General features: G+C 34.6%; 1 protein-coding gene across 2 annotated transcripts; it reads right to left on the bottom strand.

Moving 5' to 3' along the window:
• Positions 1-704: 704 nt before the first annotated feature.
• On the bottom strand, positions 705-19626 carry LOC105331377 (atrial natriuretic peptide receptor 1). Of its 2 annotated transcripts, none has more exons than XM_066067070.1 (18): positions 19506-19626; positions 18259-18367; positions 12046-12199; positions 11184-11518; positions 10586-10731; positions 10324-10396; positions 10096-10210; positions 7355-7441; positions 6203-6468; positions 5332-5525; positions 4645-4749; positions 4313-4432; positions 3706-3799; positions 2998-3225; positions 2256-2405; positions 1931-2029; positions 1551-1639; positions 705-1416 (listed from the first exon to the last, which is right to left on the bottom strand). In XM_066067070.1, exons 1-18 carry the CDS (start codon positions 19557-19559, stop codon positions 1219-1221), a joined length of 2616 nt encoding a protein of 871 aa, XP_065923142.1. In that variant the 5' UTR covers positions 19560-19626; the 3' UTR covers positions 705-1218. The 2 variants fall into 2 exon arrangements, with proteins under 2 accessions (XP_065923142.1, XP_034311898.2); XM_034456007.2 differs by having other exon boundaries at positions 19386-19602.

Genomic DNA, 19626 nt, shown 5'->3' with positions numbered 1-19626 from the left:
AATGGGGTCAAAGTTTTACATAGGAATATATAGAGTAAATCTTAAAAAATCTTCTTCTCAGAAACTAATCAGCCAGGAAAGCTGAAACTTGTGTTGAAGTATTCTCAGGTAGTGTAGATTCAAAGTTGTGAAAATCATGATCCCTGGGAGTAGGGTGGGGCCACATTGGGGGGGGGGGGGTTGTTGTTAAAGTTTTACATAGGAATATATAGAGTAAATCTTTAAAATCTTCTTCTCAGAAACTAATCAGCCAGATGATTCTTTATAATTGTTAAGACTTTGGCTCAAGGACAATTCTTCGGTCTCACAAGAAGGTTCAGAGTTTGATGTTGGTTTATATCCCATATATAAACTATTGTCAAGGATCTTTTTGAGAACTACAATACTCATCATGTGATATGACTATAAAATCATCCTGTTAGAAAAGGAACTATTGATTATAAACATAAGAATATCCAGGGGGAAAATGGATTTTATTTATACAGGATCTACATGTATTATTGAACATTGTCCAGATTGTTTGTATTATGACTCCATTAAGCTGATTTTATCATACCTATTGTTCCTCAGGTGAGCGATGTGGCCCATGGGCCTCTTGTTAAAATTACAGTTGATAATATATCATTTTGCAGAAATGTATAAATTACACCCACATATGGAGCATTTCTTGTTAGTTATAATAATCAATCATAATATTGTACACATATCTATCACAATTTTAATAACATCATCAAAACAAACAATCTTAACATAACAACGTAACAGCAATGTTTAAGCAGTGTGTATAATGTGGCACATTAGTAAACAACTTCTGACCCTTGATTTTGGTCTGTTTGTTTGCAGGCACGTAGCATCAGGGGGCCTGCCCCCCCCCCCAATCTTTTTTCCTAGATTAACATACAAAATATTGAATTAACATGGAGTGTCATTTTATGGGACCATGTAAAAATTTGAATTGAGAACATTGAAGTTGGTATAATGGGGTATACTCCCCCCTCCCCGGGATTAGGATTTTCAGGATTTTGGAAAGTAACCTCTTTTTTTTGCTTGTCAAGATTTTAGTTGAGTCTGCCCCCCCCCCCCCCCCCAACTTTCAAAAACGATGCTACGTGCCTGGTTTTTTAAGTGTGCGACGATAGCAAAATATTTTATTGCGATTTGTTTATGGTTTTGAAACATTTCATGGAATTATATGAAAATATCCTGTACTTCCAAACGTTACATATAATAGTTCATTTCGTTTAACAGACTATCCACAGACACTGCGTTTGATACACTTCCGTTTCGTAGAGAATGGGCGCGCAGATTGCCGGCCTTTTGTGTCGATGTTTCGTTGATGTATTCAATATATACTTTGCTGTCGGCCGGGCTTTCTCTTTCTTTAAGGAGCCAGTAGGTCTGCATCTCTCCTTTACCCTATAATTGAAGCCGTACATATTTCAGTCTCTATACATATAAAGTAAGATACACTTTTTTTTATCTTTTTCGCACTACTCATACTGATTTATGTTATTGACAAAGCATTATTTCCAAGAAAACTTCATACTCACTTTGACTGAAATCTTATCCCGCGCCTCAAACTGAAATGTCCCCGTTTGTAGCAAGTCGTAAGTATCAGCACTTATGTGAATTTTATAAGCTAGGAAAGGTTAAAAAAAATAAAATAATCCAATTATACTATACAGAAAGTTGGCCCTACAAATTGTAACACAGTGGTCATTATTAAAAAGTTCGCTCTAATAGAAAGATACACCATTTCAAAGAAAATTTCATTGTTACTTTGATTGAAATATATGGTTTGAGAGTTCTGCCTTTGTCATTCCCTACAAAATATACTTGTATCTCAGTTATGTCCAAATGGTCCGGGATTGGAAATATCTATCTTATATTCTACTATATTTTTTATTTTATTCTAATCCATTTTGTATACCTTCCCCATTGGACTCCATCCTTGAGGCAGTGTTGACGGTGTCTCCAAACAAACAGTACCGGGGCATTTTGGACCCGACCACTCCAGCACACACAGGGCCTACATAGTAAACAACATAATTTCTAACCGTGTATTCACTTAGAAATAATTAACTTTAAAATACCTTCATTAAATTACCGGTAAGCGTTTGTCATATACACAATAGGCACAACTCTTTTTTTTTTTGGCATACAGTTACAACGAAAACAATTGTATATTTAATGGCACAATTTATAATAACAATTGCTTATGGTTCTCTACTACGTGCAAGAAGATGAATAGATACCCGAGTGAATGCCGACTCTTATCTTCAGTTTTTGATCCGGAAAATGGGGAATCACAAACGATTTACACTTGTTGACTAGACTGATGGCCATACGGGCGACTTCTATTGCGTGGGTGGGGTAAGCTTCGGGAACACCAGAGGCTACCATGTCTGCAAAATCCCATGCACAAAAATCTTAATATTCCACGTTATGTTATAAATGATCAAATTAAAGATATCAACGTGTTAATTACATTTATGTTAGCTTTTTTTTTTTTACTCCATCTCAATATATTCTCAACGCACATTTTGCTTAATTACAGTAACTCGAGATTTATATATACCTCAAGGTCAAACAATGTTCATTCAAAAGAATGACTATTTCCAAGATTTCTTCTTTAAAACGTCCCCTTTAGCTTATCAGGATTCAATATACGGATAAAAAAAAGAAGTTTATGGGGATTTCGCATTACAAGAGACCCGGTTGATAACGTTAAAAAAGTGTGAGAGGTACGTATTCCGAGTGACTTTCGAATGGAGAAAAAATGTCAACATTTCCAATTATAAAATCTCCGTAAAAATCTTGTTCCTGTGATTTTTTTCGAGTGAAAAATGATGTGTTAATGAAGTTATCTTGGATATTTATCCCTATTATCTATTTCAATTGCACTTGGTTCATGGGTATGTGTATTCATTATATAAAAACCGTCCAAATATGCTGCATAAATTTATTGGGATACACAATAATAGCAAATTTTCTTACATGCATCCCCAATGGTTTCCACTTTGTAGACATGATACAGTTCAATGACTTCGTCAAAAGTGATGTATAGTTTGTTGAGGAGGTTCACAACCTCCATAGCACTACTGTTGGAGCAGAGAGTGGTGAATCCGACGATGTCACTGAAATAGATCGTGACGTCATCGAGGTACCGCGCCTCTACCGGGCGTCCCCGCCTCAGAACGTCTGCTACCTCTTTGGGAAGCATACCTGGACAAATGGAGATATGATAACTGTAAATGTGTCTATAAAATAATCGTTGGTCAATAATGATCTTATTGCCGCCTAATTGTCCTTTTCATCAAAGAAGGTAAATATTTAATCCGACTGGAGTTTCGAAAGATAATAACAACAATAAAGACACTGGTAAACTAAAGGTAAGTTATCATTCACATGATAAGCCAGTAGATCATTCAAAGCTATAAAATTGAATCTTTGTGACTGTTAATAACATAATGTTGATTCCATAAAACGGTCAGGAATTACAGGCAATGAAACTTATTTTTGCATTACCTCAACTGCAGTTAGATTACAATAAACGACAATAGAACCCTTCCCAAAATATTGAAGAAACACAAATTACTGAGAAGGTTTTTAACTAGGACAAAGGTCAGTTTGACATTTTTTAATCATTAAACTCAAATTAAATAAATGAAAACATCAAACAACCGAACCCCGTCGGATACCCACTGTATAGCAATCGATCCGTCCTCTGTTTTTCTATCGTTAAATCATTAGTTCGCTCGGCCACAATCTGTTCCAAGTGTTTCGAGTACTTCTCCATCTGAAATCGAAAACTTATTACATTTATTCGTGAAAATGTTAATGTCGCTTTTAACACGCCGTCAAATTCTGTAACAGTAATGGAGCACACTCGGATTTATCATTTCCTTTTGTAAAAAAAAAACCAAAGTGCTTGTAAATATGGTAATTCATTTGCGTCTCATTATCGGCGATTGTCAGCATTCTTTATTACTTATTACTGTTTGCCATCTCATTTGGACCGACATTAAAGCTCTTGAAAGGAGAATTGTTTGTTTCTGGGTCATTAGTCCATGTCGGTCGCAAAATCAGTTTTTCTAATGCAATCAATTACTTTTTTGTTCACAAACAGCGATAAGATTACTGAAAGATTAATGGAAAAACGAGGAATATTAAAATGAATTAAAAGAAGGCTACATACTAAGTAATTTTTATCGGTTCATAGAGTAGAGAGCTCAGACCTCTCGCTATTGCTTAAAAACCGGTTACAGCTTGATAACTTATTTCATATGGTTAATTAGGTTTGCTTGTTTACCATCGCCATCATCAGGTCGACAGGGTTCTGTTTATTGGGGTTGATTTTATACAGAATCTTTCTGATGTTACCGAACGTTGGTCTTTCTTGTGATCTGGAGTCCAGACATTCGTCAATCAGCTAGAAACAAGAAAATGGAATTAATTTTAAACTTAAAATATAATTGCATTTTGTTACATACAAAGTCTCAATGATACAATGGGACACTATTTCGCAGCTTTTTTTTATTCCAGATATATTTCTAGTTTCGCACGGAGCAAAATGCAATGGATTTTAGTCAATGGTTAGGTTTAGGCATGTAGTATCGGCCAATGAAATTTCTCGTTACATACAGCACAGAAAGCCGTGGGGGAGGGGCAGTTTTCGTCTTCGTTGTCCCTCTTTAGATTCGGTAATGGCGGCTTCCACTGAGGTGGTAAAAAAGCCGGGTCTTCATCCTGTTTACAAACATAACAAAATTAAAGACATATTACAAATAACGAAATAAAAGACACTTCATTCGATCGTGTTTAAATGTACTGATTATATTTAAAACATAACACATCAAAACATGACATGGCGTCTGTTTAATCTTTCCAATCAAAATTTCATCCTGATTAATATTTCTATTTGAAATTACATGATAAATTAATTGTCACCGAAATTGTTTTCATGAATAATTTGTTTGGCCAATGATTAAAGTACGTTAGTTTCTCGTAAGATTATTTAAAGAAACAAAAACTACAAGTATACGTGGGCGGCAGTTATGACAAGAAGATGAAACTGTGGGGTTTTTTGCGAAATTATATAAGTCGAAACGAATACAGTAACATATTTCAAATTCGCCTCAATTTAATCAAAATTAGACTTTTAAGAAGGTTTCCTGTACACTACGCTATACATCTTATCGTAGAAGTCTAATTTTAGTTAGATTTTCAAGAAAAAAAAATATAGGATCACCAGTTGTAGAGTAGGTCGTGCGACCGAAAACAAAGATATATTTTATTTGGCCTGATATACATAAATGAAGGTGTATTCACCCCGTATGGATCGCTTCTGTTAGCTATTTCGACCAAAATAATCCCATAAGAGTAGACATCAGAGGACTTTGTGAACACTGGAAACGAACCGCAAACCTCTGGAGCATTGTACACAACTCGTCGTCTGCTTTGAAAATCTGATGTCATTTCCTCTGATTTAAAATCGTTTTTGCGCAGGATTGGAAGTCCGTAATCTACAAAACATATTGTGTATGCTCATTTCTTGGATTCGATTAACTTTTAGTTAATCTTTCATAGTGTTTATAGTGCCAATGTTATGTTCCTTCCAAACACATGACAGATATTGCATTTGATATCCCTATGAACTTTCACTGCTCTAAAAATGCATGTATATCCAATTCTATTAATACATGTAGTATCTTTACTAAAAATTCTGAAAATTATATATCCTTATGCTACTGAAAATTTCTTGATACAAGTAAAATCTATTTCAATTCATTATTAATTTCATATGCAATTATATGTTCATATACCAGTAATTTAAGAGATCAATGTAGCAAGTTTTGCCTGTAATGGAACTTGAGGTCGTTACCACTTCATATGGTATACTAACGCCCTCTTGGTCTAAATGTAATCGTCAGCAATCGATCACTATCAATTAATTTCTAAAACTTAGGAGCATGTTCAGGAACATGCGATCTTCCTCGGGAAATTTCATAAGTGCGAAACGCTAATTATTTCTTGATTAATTATTCACACGCTTGATAGAGTGCACTTGACCGTTCTCTTACGATTCATCTATCAATTAAATCTCATTAAACTAACCAGGTCTTCACTTTCACGGTTAAATAACTTCCTGATTCTAATAAGCGCCAATCAGATCGCTCTCACGTCGTCCCCAGTGACGTACCTGTAATTTTCACCGACCATCGATCGTCCACCACGCAATTACTGGAGTTCAGTCGAGCGTGGACGAGTCCATGGCTGTGGAGGTAGTCCATTCCGTTTGCGATGTCAGCGGCAAATGAGAACCGGAAGGACCACGTGAGTGGGATGTCGTCATTCAGGAGGACGTCAGCCAGCGCCCCCTTTGGACAATACTCCATCAGGATACACACATTGGGGGTCTCTGTACACGCTCCCACAAACTGACACAGGTTTGGGTGCCTCAGTTCTCTGCCGCAATGGAGGAGACATATTCAATTGACAATTCACTGAATATCTATTGTTTTTACCTATCTTTTATTCTCATCCCCTCAATAAAAATGGGAACTTTTGGTCTTTGGATATTGGTTTAAACAAAGATCATATTATGGAGACAGACAGCTGTTTATAGAAAAGTGCAATTTCCTTAATAAAAGTGCGAAGGAGCCAACCAGAATAGGGCAAGTTAATGAATCAGTATTGAAAACGAGAAAACAAAAACAACAGAGATTTGTATAAGGTAGGCAAGAGTATACAAGACAGGTTTTGTGTTTCCGACGATCTTTTTGCAAATTTCAACGAAGAAACTTTTAGACTTTTTATCATAATTCTATTTTTTAACTGAACAAGGATACTAGTAAACCAATTGGCAGTTAAGAGCCGTTTTAAAAAGAGCTTGCATGGACTTTCGGTGCGATGTTATTATCTAATTTGTTATTATCTAGTTTGCTCCTCAAAACAAACTGTCAGATATTGACATCCGTTCTTCCAATTCGCTAAGGAGAAGACAGACTGTCAAAATTGGAAAGCCCCCCCCCCTAAAAAAAAACAAAAAACAAAAACAAAACTGCTCTGTTGTGTGAAAATGACGCTTTTCCAACTGAAAAAAAGTCAAACAAGTGTCATTGGCCGGGTTTAATATATTCATATCTATTAGCCAATGACTGGACAGTTTACCATGAGTAGACCCCGCCTTCATCAAATCGGAGTTTGTCACGTAACTAGTGCCCAAAGTCCAAGCTCTTGTAAAACGGTTCTAAGTCACTGTCCGACGTTTACTCTGATATATTGAAAAGATCGATTTTATTATACAGTAAAAAGATTGCAGTTATAAAATTAATATTTATGAATACAATACCTAATTTCCTTAACTTCTATTCGGAGAGATTTAGACAGTCCAAAGTTGTATTTATTGATGCGTTTAACAGCAACAATTCTCCCATCTCTAGAAAAATAAAAACCAAACATCAATATAATTGAACATGATTGCTTTTAAAACAATAAAAATATCTTTAAAAACATGGGTGGTTAAGATTTATATTCTAATACTATTTCACATTTTGGTACGGTCAAAACCATATGCATCTTTTTAACAACTAGATTTGAATAATCCATCATAAATATTTAACTATGAATTTTCACCAAGAGATTTTGAGTACGTGATGTTGGGGAAAGCCCGATATGATATGCAGCAAGTAATTTTATTCCTCCTTAGATACATCAATTTGTACATTTGTAGTCAACATTCATCAATGAATGTCTTCTTGGTCAATAAATGATTATTGCAAAAGACTGTCACAGCCTCACAGTAGTTTCCTAGAGAAAGTTCCATGTCTTTGATGAAATAACTTTTATTTGCAACTGTATTTAACTAAATTTCCTATTGAATATTGGGAAAAAGCTTACAGTACAGAAATTTTCTATCTTAAAAGTTATCAGTTCTATCTTTATTTTATGAAGCAATCTTCACCTTAATTCAGTAAACATATATCGAAAGCAAAATGTCATTGAAATCGTATCCCTATCATGCTAGCGCATGTTAAAGGGACTTGGACACGATTTGAGATCAAAATTTTTATTTTTCATGTATAAAATGGTTTACTGATGCATTTTAAATTGTTGACCAAAGTATAATACCAAAATATAAAATCAAGTTACAAACGAGATACAGAGGTAAGAATTGGTTGTTATGTAAACAAAGCTCGAGTCTTATAGTATTTACAAAATATGTAATGTAGAGATTTACTATTTCTTAGACAAAATGACACATCAAAACAATTTAAACTAACTCAATATCTTCATGAATACTATTATCAACAAAAGAAAGATACGTTTGATTGAAACTTACACCAATACGACACATATGTGACAAGAGGCCCATGGGCCACATCGCTCACCTCAGGAACAATAGGTATGAAAAAATCAGCTTAATGGAGTCATAATACAAAGTATCGAGGCAATGTACAATAATACATGTATATCCTGTATAAATTTCCCCCCTGGATATTCTTATGTTTATAATCATTAGTCCCTTTTCTAACAGGATGATTTTATAGTCATATCGCATGTTGAGTATTGCAGTTCTCAAAAAGTTCTTTAACAATAGTTTATATATGGGATATAAAACTACATCAAACTCTGAACCTTCTTGTGAGGCCAAAGAATTGTTCTGGAGCCAAAGTCTTTACAATTTTAAAGAATCATCTGGCTGATTAGTTTCAGAGAAGAAGATTTTTAAGATTTACTCTATATATTACTATGTAAAACTTTGACCCCCCCATTGTGGCCCCACCCTACCCCTGGGGGTCATGATTTTCACAACTTTGAATTTAAACTACCTGAGGATGCTTCCACACAAGTTTCAGCTTTCCTGACTGATTAGTTTCTGAGAAGAAGATTTTTAAAGATTTACTCTATATATTCCTATGTAAAAGTTTAACACCCCCCCCCCCAATGTGGCCCCACCCTACCCCGGGTGTCAAGATTTTCACAACCTTGAATCTACACTACCTGAGGATGTTTCCATACAAGTTTCAGCTTTCCTGACTGATTAGTTTCTGAGAAGAAGATTTTTAAAGATTTACTCTATATATTCCTATGTAAGACTTCGACCCCCCCCCCCCATTGTGGCCTCATCCTACCACCGGGGGTCATGATTTTCACAACTTTGAATCTACACTACCTGAGGATGCTTCCATACAAGTTTCAGCCTTCCTGACTGATTAGTTTCTGAGAAGAAGATTTTTAAAGATTTACTGTATATAGTCCTATGTAAGACTTCGACCCCCCCATTGTGGCCCCACCCTACCACCGGGGGTCATGATTTTCAAAACCTTGAATCTACACTACATGAGGATGCTTCCACACAAGTTTCAGCTTTCCTGGGTTTATGGTTTTTGAGAGAAATATTTTTGAAAATTTCTCAAAATTTTTCATTAATTTCTAATTATCTCCCCTTGAAAAAGGATGTGGCCCTTAGTTTTCACAACTTTAAATCCCCTTTGCCTAAGGATGATTTCTGCCAAGTTTGGTTGAAAACGGCCCAGCAGTTCTTGAGAAGATGTTGAAAATGTGAAAAGTTTACGGACAGACGGGCGACGGGCGACAGACAAAATGTGATCAGAAAAGCTCACTTGAGCTTTCAGCTCAGGTGAGCTAAAATCACAATATTCGAGCTTTGTTTACAAAACAAAGGATTATGAACTCTCTATCTTGCTTATAACCTGATATTTGACTTTCACATTTTGATATAGCATTACAAACTTCTATATTTATCAGCATATTCATTGAAAATAGAAAAATTAAATTTGAAATTTTAAGTCAAATCGTGTCCAAGTCCCCTTAACTGCCTGTCAATAATTATGCACTTTGAATTTTGATTAAAGCATGCTGAATGCTGAGGTCACTTGTATTATTGTAACTTGGATGACAGTTTTTTTTGGATTTGTTCCTTGCTTCACATTTAAATTTAAAAACGAAGACACAAGAAAAGCTTGACTGTCTGTACGTGGTTCCCATAAGTAGAGGTACTACTCCACCCCCGAAACCCCCCCCCCCCCCCCAAAAAAAAAAAGAAATGTAATAAAGCTAGACACTTACAATCTTGCTGTTTGTGCAAAAATCTGCATTCCGTTTTGTGCGATGGAAATGTCGTCATCACCATATTTCAGGGAAATCCGACTGATGATGCTGTTGAACGCCATTGTGTTGTTGTCTGTAAAATTGAATAAGGGTAAGTTGTACATGCATTCTGCCTCGATCATTGAATAAACGCTATGTGGTTATAAAGATCACTTTATTCATATGTTGTTAATTATCATAACTTACTAATGACCAGCTTGGAATATGGAATGATCCAACTTTCGTCAAATAGCATTCTTCTTTTTTGGTAACGAAGTACCTGATGCAATGAAAAGAACGATAAAACACATATTACATTTTTATGTTGGATTAGACATTCCAAATCCATCTTATTGACAAGGAGATTAAATCCATAAAAACAGCTTTAAACAGGGTTCAATGTATATGTACTCGTGAACAAGTAGTTACCTTTGTGAGATGGACGGAAAATGATTCAATAGAGACTTACGATGATAAACCCTAAGATGACGACAACGAATGCCGAGGAGATTGAGACGATGATTCCGATCTGTAGACGGGACAGGGGACAGGAGCCACAATCATAGGGACAGGTGGAGCACGTCTCCTCTCCATAGCAAGACCCGTCACCACACACTGTGTTAAATTACATTATAGAGATATAAACAATACGCCTGACGTTTGAATTTTGTATAATTTTACGTCATTTTAAAGGTCAAATGACCGTTTTTATCTACAATGAAGAGTAAAAAAATTAAATTATAAGCAATGAATTCGCGGTTTATGAAGCGTAAACTGCTCCAAACTATTTTATATCGTATAAAATAAATAAAATAGCGACCATAGAGAAAAATACACGATTCGTCACTACACAAAGTAAATAGACTATCATACGGAGAACAAACTGGAAAAGCTGAAAAAAGCGTGTATAATTTCTGTACCAAATATAAAGACGTTGTAGTTTCTTACTATATATGTTAAAATCTAGAGAAACGGAACTCATTCTCCACGCTTTGAATAAAAAAAATGTGTAGTTTACGTCATGATTACAATATATTTTTGGTTACAAAGGAACCAAGTATCTTTACCTGATTTTGATAGCACCGTGACCTTTTTTATCAACGCTAGATGCATCCCAGCAATTTTATAATGCGCTATGACGGAGTTCTCCCCGGGAACAAATAGCCCATGAACGTGACTGGTCCAGTTTCCCTGAGTAGGGGGCCCCACCGAGGCCTGGGAGTGGGTGTAGATGTCGCCACTGGCGGGTATCCACGGCCCACATAGGTTGTTGCTCATCTCGCCCCTGTTGGCCGGACAGCTGTGCATGTTGAAGTGGTGTATACAGCAGTTCTCCTCCAGGGCCGAGGCCTTGTCCGGACACACCGTGGTCTCACACCATTGCTGGGCACCTGCCCCACTCCTGTCAAGGTTTGAGGAAGAAATTTTTAAAAATTGTTATCTTTACTTATGTTTGTATACAAGCATTATTTCGGTCTACAATTGCACGAGAATACAAAGAATATTAGAGGACCTGGGCTCTCAGAAACACAATTTAATGGAAATCTAAAAGCAAAGCAAAATCATGTTTAAGACGGTCTTGATATTTTCATAAGCCTTTTTGCGGCTTGAGTTAAATTTTTAGGAAAAAAAACTAAACGTGCAGTAAATATGGACGCCGTAATCTGGCGTCGAAATGTAAGCTTGTAGGAAATAATTATAATATGTTTGAGTCTCTTTCTTTAAAGTAATTTTTATTAACAACATACATAATTGTTTTTAAATATATCAACCTATTGTAATTTCATGAACTGACGTCAGCAGAAAAAATTCAGTTTTGAAATATACTTAGGTTTTTTAAGTTTTTTATGAAACTATAAATGGCATATTTTAACGTTAGATCTATTTTATTCTTAAAATGAAATAATAAAGTAAGACTCGACGACTGACGTTGCCCCAGCAGAGCCGTTAATGCCGATGAAGATGTCCTGCAGGTACCCCCAGGAATAAAACTCGGGGGTCAGGATCAGCTCGGCCGTGGCATTGAACTCAAGGCCATACTTGATTACATCAGGGGGCTCTTTGATCCATTTTATCTGTACACCTGGAAAGACATAGATCTTAAGCATATGTTGTTGGTAAAATACTAGTACATGTAGTTGTTAGAATCTAATAAGACAAAAATGACGCTAAAAATTTGGCATGAAAGGAATCAGTAAATCATCACTAGTGCTTCCCACTTCTTTCAAACTAGTATCATTGCTTCAAATTTTGTTGTTTAATGAAAATATTGATTTCAAATGATCAAAGTAGAGCAGGGGAACGAACGCATTCCATCTTATTCTGCTCCCAACCCCGAATGTACCATGAAAGTCAATGACATTCAACCACCAGTGTTTCTAGTAGTGATTTTTTCTTCTATAGACTCATTGCATAACCAATCTAGCCCATTAATGTCATGCTATCTAATAAGGTTTTTTCTCCCTAGAGACTATACCGTGAAGAATTCTTGGGAAAATAATTTCGAATTCTAAGTAATCGAATCGAAATCATCCAGTTAAATAGTTTTAAAAACCCTGATGCTGAAAGTATTGCAGCATATAACAAGACATAACAGAACCTGTTTTCAGTTGACAAGCCGAGACAAAACTTAAGTTATGGTTTACGTGCATTCTCAGATTCTCAGAAAACACACAGAAATACCCCATTTTTAGCCGGGCTCTGCTGAATGCAGAGTCCTGGCTGTAGGTAGACAAATCGCCAATGTTACTATAAATAGCACAACTTCAAAATAACAAAAAACCAAACAGCGTCAAAGTAAAAGCTTCCGCTATACGCTCTCTGACGCTTTGCCGACATTAAAAGCATGAGAGAGAGAGAGAGAGAGAGAGAGAGAGAGAGAGAGAGAGAGAGAGAGAGAGAGACAGACAGACAGACAGACAGACAGACAGAGAGATTCTCAGTCTTTACAACACAATATGCATAAAGACACACCAAATGAACCCGGCTTTCAGTCCTTCAGTACTTTGCTTTATTCTGTTTTAATATATCTCACAATGAAAATGGAAACAAAAAAAAACAATCTAGTTGAATAAAAAAAACTCCATATCTATGGCTTGTTTTCTTTTTTTCTTTTTCACTAATCTGTGTTAGATTTTCAATCATCGATTTTAAAATTAAAAATACAATCTCGTGCTTTCATTTTATCTCTTTTTCTGAAAATGGAAGTTTAGAACCCCAAACCACGAAACTGTTGCAAGTACCATGTTCAAGAATTGTGTCAAGTAACCAATTTTAGGGACCATAATTTAAATCTAAATACGTATATGTCACCCTCAGTCATCGTTTTTAGTCCACTTAGTGTTTTTTAAAGGATGTCACCGCCTCATAAATGATTAACAGGTCCGAGTCACCCTTTGAAGTTTAATGACACTGCTTCCGGTCGCTTGGTTAAACGATGCAAGTCTCGCAAGCCGCCTGTGTCTGGCATGACGTTTACTAGTTGTGCCATTGTTGTTACATAACATTATCACCCCTAGAACTGGCAATCGGTTGGATGCAAGGTTGAATTTACGATATAGTAGAATGAGTTTGGGGTTTGTTTTTTTTATTATAAAAGTTGGCCTTGCACCAGCTTGTAACTTTTACCTAGTTTTCACAATTCATCACTGTGTCCAATAATTAGTATAGCATTGAGTCATGCTTTTTTTTAAGGATACAGTCTTATGACTGCATGACGCAGTCTGTGCATACAAACTGAGTAACGCGCGTTAGTGCGTTATGAAAATTTATATGCACACATCACTACAGTAATGAGACTGTATCCTTAAAAAAAACCCTTGATTTAATGCTTATATTTACATTTTTTTAATTCTTGATTTGTCTGCAAATGTGATTTATTCCTTAAAATTCCTATCTTATCCTAAGGGTAAGTTCATATTAATGAAAGAGCCATTGTAACAGTCACAAGCGTGAACTTTGATTTTCGCTTGTGACATTGCAGTTTACAGCATTCAACGTTTGTGACGTCATAATAAAACTCGTCATTTTATTCATCGAGTACCCTGTGTGAATACAGTGTTAGAACTGCTGTAGCTTTCAACACACTTTACACGACAAAAATATATAAAATGTAAATATAAGTAAATTAATATTTGTCAAAAATATAAGGATTTAAATACCAATGGTGCACTACCAAGGTATATTCACTTTATATGTCATCGACAAATGCCAAAAAGGCATAAACATGTGTCAAATATGGCGGTAAGTAAAAAAAAGAAGAAGCTGGGAACATAAAAGTTTGAGTAAACGATTGGTCGTTGTCATCCGTACATCGTAAGGCAGTATCGTACAATTCATGTCGACATTTTTTAATCTGAATATATTTTTAATATTCATAAGCTATGCATAATTTCAAAGAAAATGCTTATTTAAGGGATAAGAAATCACTCTTTGAGTACTACGATGTGGTCAAATTTGGTCGCAGGTGAGCTGAAGAACTTTATGATAGATTTTATCACGCCCAACCGTTTTTGATCATCTCATAATATTTACAGAATGATTTGTGGTGCTACTAGAGACAAAGAAACAGCATGGAAAATGTAAATATTGTATTTTATGTGAAACAAAATTATTATTACACTTCGCCGTTATCAGAATGGGGACAGTCTATTTTCTAATAGTTTTTGTTTTCTCTTTTAGTTTCTGTGCTAGTTAAAATAGGCAAAGATCACCACAAAACAAAACGTCTACACAGTATGGCGTCCATACATTCAATTTGCAATTGCTTACGAAACAGAATGCTCACAACAATTGGTAGTTTATTGGAATGAAAAACCGCAATTATCGATTATCTCAACTGACTTATCACGAAGGAAGTTGGGTTGGAGATACCTGTATTATATGAGTTCTCTCTAAACAGATATATATATACCTATTTGAAAAGTCCATTGTGTAATGATTGTAGAAACTACTGATTAACTGTGGAAGGCTCTGAATGAGTATTTTCAAATGCTCTTGTAAAAAAAGAAAGAATTTTAAGATTAATTTTGATAATCTAACTTTGAGTTTATTTTTTTTATCACACAGAGACCATTTTATAAACGTGTATTAACGACGTTATTTAATCACCAATAGGGATAAGATATGCAAAGGAACATTATTTTTATTGTTTTTTTAAACCGACCCCTTTTTAACAAAAAAAAACAGCGAACATTTATATGGCCACGCTTAATGTTATATAATATTTAAGTACAAAGCTTAGTGTAGTATATAAGTACAAAGCTAAGTGTGATATATAAGTACAAAGCTTAGTGTAATATTTAGTGTAATATTTAAGTACAATTGAAAACTTAACTTTCCCCGTTGCCAGCCAGGTTGAATTCAATTCATCGTTTGGACCGGTGTTACCTTATGCTATCTGTATTTAAATCTGGAGATCTGAAAGCTTTGATATTCTAGAATTTCATCAATAAACATCTTTTAAAAATATATATTTCTACTCTGCATATTTCGTATGAGCTAAAGTGATATGTGACGTTTTACATTGCAGAGAGTTTCAAATTCTTTGAAACATAAAACTTCAATGTAACAATTATCTAATTGCTTTAAATTGACTAAAACAAAAACATGAATAATAGATATTTTGAAATAACTTATTACTTATTGAAAGCAGCGTGCATCTACGCATCAACTTTGTGCAAAGCGGTTTTAACTTACGTGAAAAATCTTACATTTGTAATGATCAGTTATAAACTGGAATAGCGACACTCCCATCAATGAGGTATGCGTGCATTGAGAGTATCCAAAATGTTACGTATGAATCATATAACTACTTTTTTTTTTTTTAAATTTCGAATAGTAAATTAGCGTATCGTTACTATAATTTAAAAATTTAGCTTATTTCAAACTTTCAAAACAGGACATTATACTGGTATCGAAGTCAACCTTTTATACATATGTCTTGTTCTCATTTTTCTGTTATTATATGTATATAAACAATTTACTTACTTATAAATCTGAAAAAATTTAAGTCCAGATTTTTTTTTAAAATTTCCGATATGAAGGATAAACCCAATGTTATTCAAAATGTTAAGAAAGCTTTACATATATAATGTATGTTTTAATCTATCCAACATTATTTTCATTCGTACCATTTTTGTTCTCTCTCGTGCATTACACTTATTTAACACTGTGCCGAATCATAATGCCAGTGCCAAGATGGTATTTGTGCACCTGCTTAAAATGCGGTTTCTGGCAATTTCAAACCAAGTCCAACTGATAGACATTGTTTAGAGAGTGTATTATAATATCCATTTTTGTTTTTAGTATGTTACACCTGACAGGTGGTATATCTACCTTTAAGAATTAATATCCCATAGGAAAATAATAATTTCCATATGAAAAATCATTCTCCTACAGGAAATATTGACAATCGTACAAGTTTGTCTAAAAATCCTGTAAGAAAGGTTTTTCCTGTAGGAATTTGATTCACACAGGTAGTTTGCCTGTAGGAAATTCAGATTTCCTATCGGATTTTAACAAATCCTTTCGGACATTAAATTTTTTATAGGATGTTCTTGTATTCCAGTAGGAAATTGCAAATTTTCTAAATGAATATTGTTTTTTTCAATGGGAAAAATTATTTGCCTGTAGAATTTATTTTTGAAAGGTAAATATCTTACCTTACAGGAAAGATACAATGATGGTAATAATTAACGTTTTAAGCAATATCTGTCTTATGGTATATTTGAATTTTTCTATCATGCAGCTTAGACGGGTGCAAAAATGCCACCTTGGCACTTATTACATAAATATCTGACACAGTGTTCTTTGTTCTTAACAAAGTTGTTGTAAACCTGGCCGCAATTCGTAAGCGTGTGTTCTCTGATGTTTACAGTTATTCAACAAGTATACGGTTCTGATGCTGGGAGATCGACATTGGTTATCACTTTACAAGCTACATTAGCCCTTCAACTTTTTTGGACATATTTAAAAAATCTTATACATGTATAATGGTTGATGCTTTGTGATAAAATCTTAATCAGTCGAATCAGCCATTTTCGCTAACAACATAAATTGACAAATGATTTACAAACAATCGACTGACGCTTACCAAACAGTACTGTTTGGTATTGATGAGCAAGTTTTTTTTAAATTAATTCGAGGACAGTCATTACTTTGTAACGGCTTAATGGGGCATTTAAGCATGAGTCGGTACTTGGTCTGGATCTATTACTCCGCGTAAACGTTCATTTGTGGATAAAATATCGCTTCAACTGAATGAAAGCTCAAGCTGTCTTTGTCTCTTAGGAAATCTTGGATTAAACTAATTTTTACAAGCTAGCGTTCTCCTTATCAACCCGACATATTAAGCGAGACGCCTTCAATGCTTGATACATTTTAGGGGGAAAAAACACTATTAAATACAATGTATAACAAAAAGGAAGACCGTTTTCCTAATCAATTACTTAAATAAAATATTGAATGGGTTACCAAAGATACATGCGTATGCTTTTAATCTTTTTATTTTGGGGGGTTAGGTGGGAGATTTACGCTTAAACTACAATGATTTTAATTTCAAAAGAAAAAAAAAATTCCAGAAAGCATCAAGAACTTAGAAATGACGATGACACAAATGGCTCTATAAAGTAAAATAAATGTTATTTTATACAAAGCTACGAAATTCCTAAGTATGAACACAATGCGTTCATTAAATTTTTGTTTGATCTTAAATCTAAAAACAGCAAGTCCGGCTTAACGGAACGATCTTAGTGTATTTTCTGCGTTTTTTTAAAATCATTGGGTCCTTTCTGTGTATGTAATATGCAAAAATACCAATTAAATGAAGATTTGAAGCAAACATACATAAATAAACTCGTCTTTATATTCAATATTGAATTACTCACATTCGAAAAATAAAGAGCAAGGGCATATGCCTATCGGTGTGGTATTTAAATAAACTTTCAATATCAGAGAATGGTAATGGTTTAAGCACAATATTCTCAATTTTGTACATCTAGAATGCTTTATCAAACACATCAAAAGGTGTTTTGTTGACTTTGAACAACTATAACTTCTCTCATTAGAAACATTCAAAAATAAGCTTAAATCGGGTGGATAACAAAAAGTAACGAACACTTATTTTTAGATGGCAGTTCTGACCTTTACAAGGGTTGAATGGCGTTGGGTTCGAGGCGTCTGCGTTTTTTGGCCAGCAGTGGTACTCTGTGTTCATAAAAAGATGCCAGGCTTCAACTCTGAAAATGATATGCTGAAAACAAGAAAATGCGTTTCATTAGAAAAAAAATAGACGTTTGTATAACGTTGTTTTGGTTTTGAAATAAATTGGGCTTAATCGATCCCCGCTCTGGTCCAAATGTATGGTCGTAGTAAATTTTCCGGTGTAATTTGCCGAATAACTGGATAGAAGGTTGCCGGCTGGAAACAATGAAAGAAAACACAGAACTGGCGAATGATTCATGCAGCACTGATATTTCAAGCAGAGATAAACAAAATATTCACGCGATTGTTTTAAAATCGAATGTGCGAAAAAATAAATTGGCATATGAGATTCTGAATCCTATTACTTTGGTTTCTTTTTTAATTAAGCATCCAGCAATTTAAAACACAATTATTCGACTTATATAGAGAGATTTTCACTGTTGCCGAGCTATATGCTTCGAATAGTGTATTAAAATCGGTACCACGGACTTTGCTTACTAGGTATATCAGACCAGCTGCAAGATTTTCTACTACAGGGAAACTGAGGTAGATTTGATGAAGTTCAATACAATACAAGTGAAACATCATCATTCCCTAATCAATGTACACGGTTTGCCGTTAAGCTGACATAGTTGTTTTATTAAGAATATTAAGAAATTTTTCATAGAGGCTTACCAAGTAAACTACCATCATGTATTGAACTTTTTAAAATCTTTAAACGAACAAATACGTGTTCAAATAAAATACAAGTTGAAAAAACGTTGTTTTGTAAAATATTATCTTCTAGCCATAAAATTTTTTATCAAATATTTATAGATTTTGGATATACGATATCGTAAATTATTTATAGAGAGGTTAAAACTCTTCCAGGTATGGACACTTATACATGATGGTAGCTTAAAAAGAACAAATATGTAATAAAGAACCACTTGCATTTTAATTTGAGGAATCTTTTATTTTAAAACATATTAAAATTTTATGGGAAAGATTTTTTTTAAAATTATATTTCTATTATAAATATAGTGTCTCTACAAAATATCAAAAGCGAGCAAAAATAAGCGTCTTACCAGAATAACGAACAAAATTGGAAAGAAATGAGCACAATTCCGGGAAATAAAAATATCCTCTCCGCCAGACATTGTCTTAAGTGGTGACATAGGTCATTGTCTATAAACTGTGTAACGTACCCCTCCGTAGACCACTGTTTTATCGCTCAATCGATCTGTCCCCATCACTAGCATCGGGCCCCAGTAACGGCGCTTGACTGCGGCGGTCAGGACTTCGTTGAATTTAATGTCTCTTAACCAT

Source organism: Magallana gigas, chromosome 7, assembly GCF_963853765.1.
Source record: "Magallana gigas chromosome 7, xbMagGiga1.1, whole genome shotgun sequence".
In the NCBI taxonomy this organism is placed as follows: domain Eukaryota; kingdom Metazoa; phylum Mollusca; class Bivalvia; order Ostreida; family Ostreidae; genus Magallana; species Magallana gigas.
Note: the sequence above shows the minus strand (reverse complement) of the source record. Positions and strands in the feature narration are given on the sequence as shown.

Bases quoted from the DNA above. Each gene is read 5' to 3' on its own strand.
- LOC105331377 (XM_034456007.2), bottom strand. From the start codon at position 19,475: ATGTCACCACTTAAGACAATGTCTGGCGGAGAGGATATTTTTATTTCC. The intron at 10,732-11,183 runs GTAAAGATACTT...AATTTAACACAG, and splicing joins CACGGTGCTATCAAAATCAG to TGTGTGGTGACGGGTCTTGC. The intron at 5,526-6,202 runs GTACGTCACTGG...TATGTTTTGTAG, and splicing joins ATGGTCGGTGAAAATTACAG to ATTACGGACTTCCAATCCTG.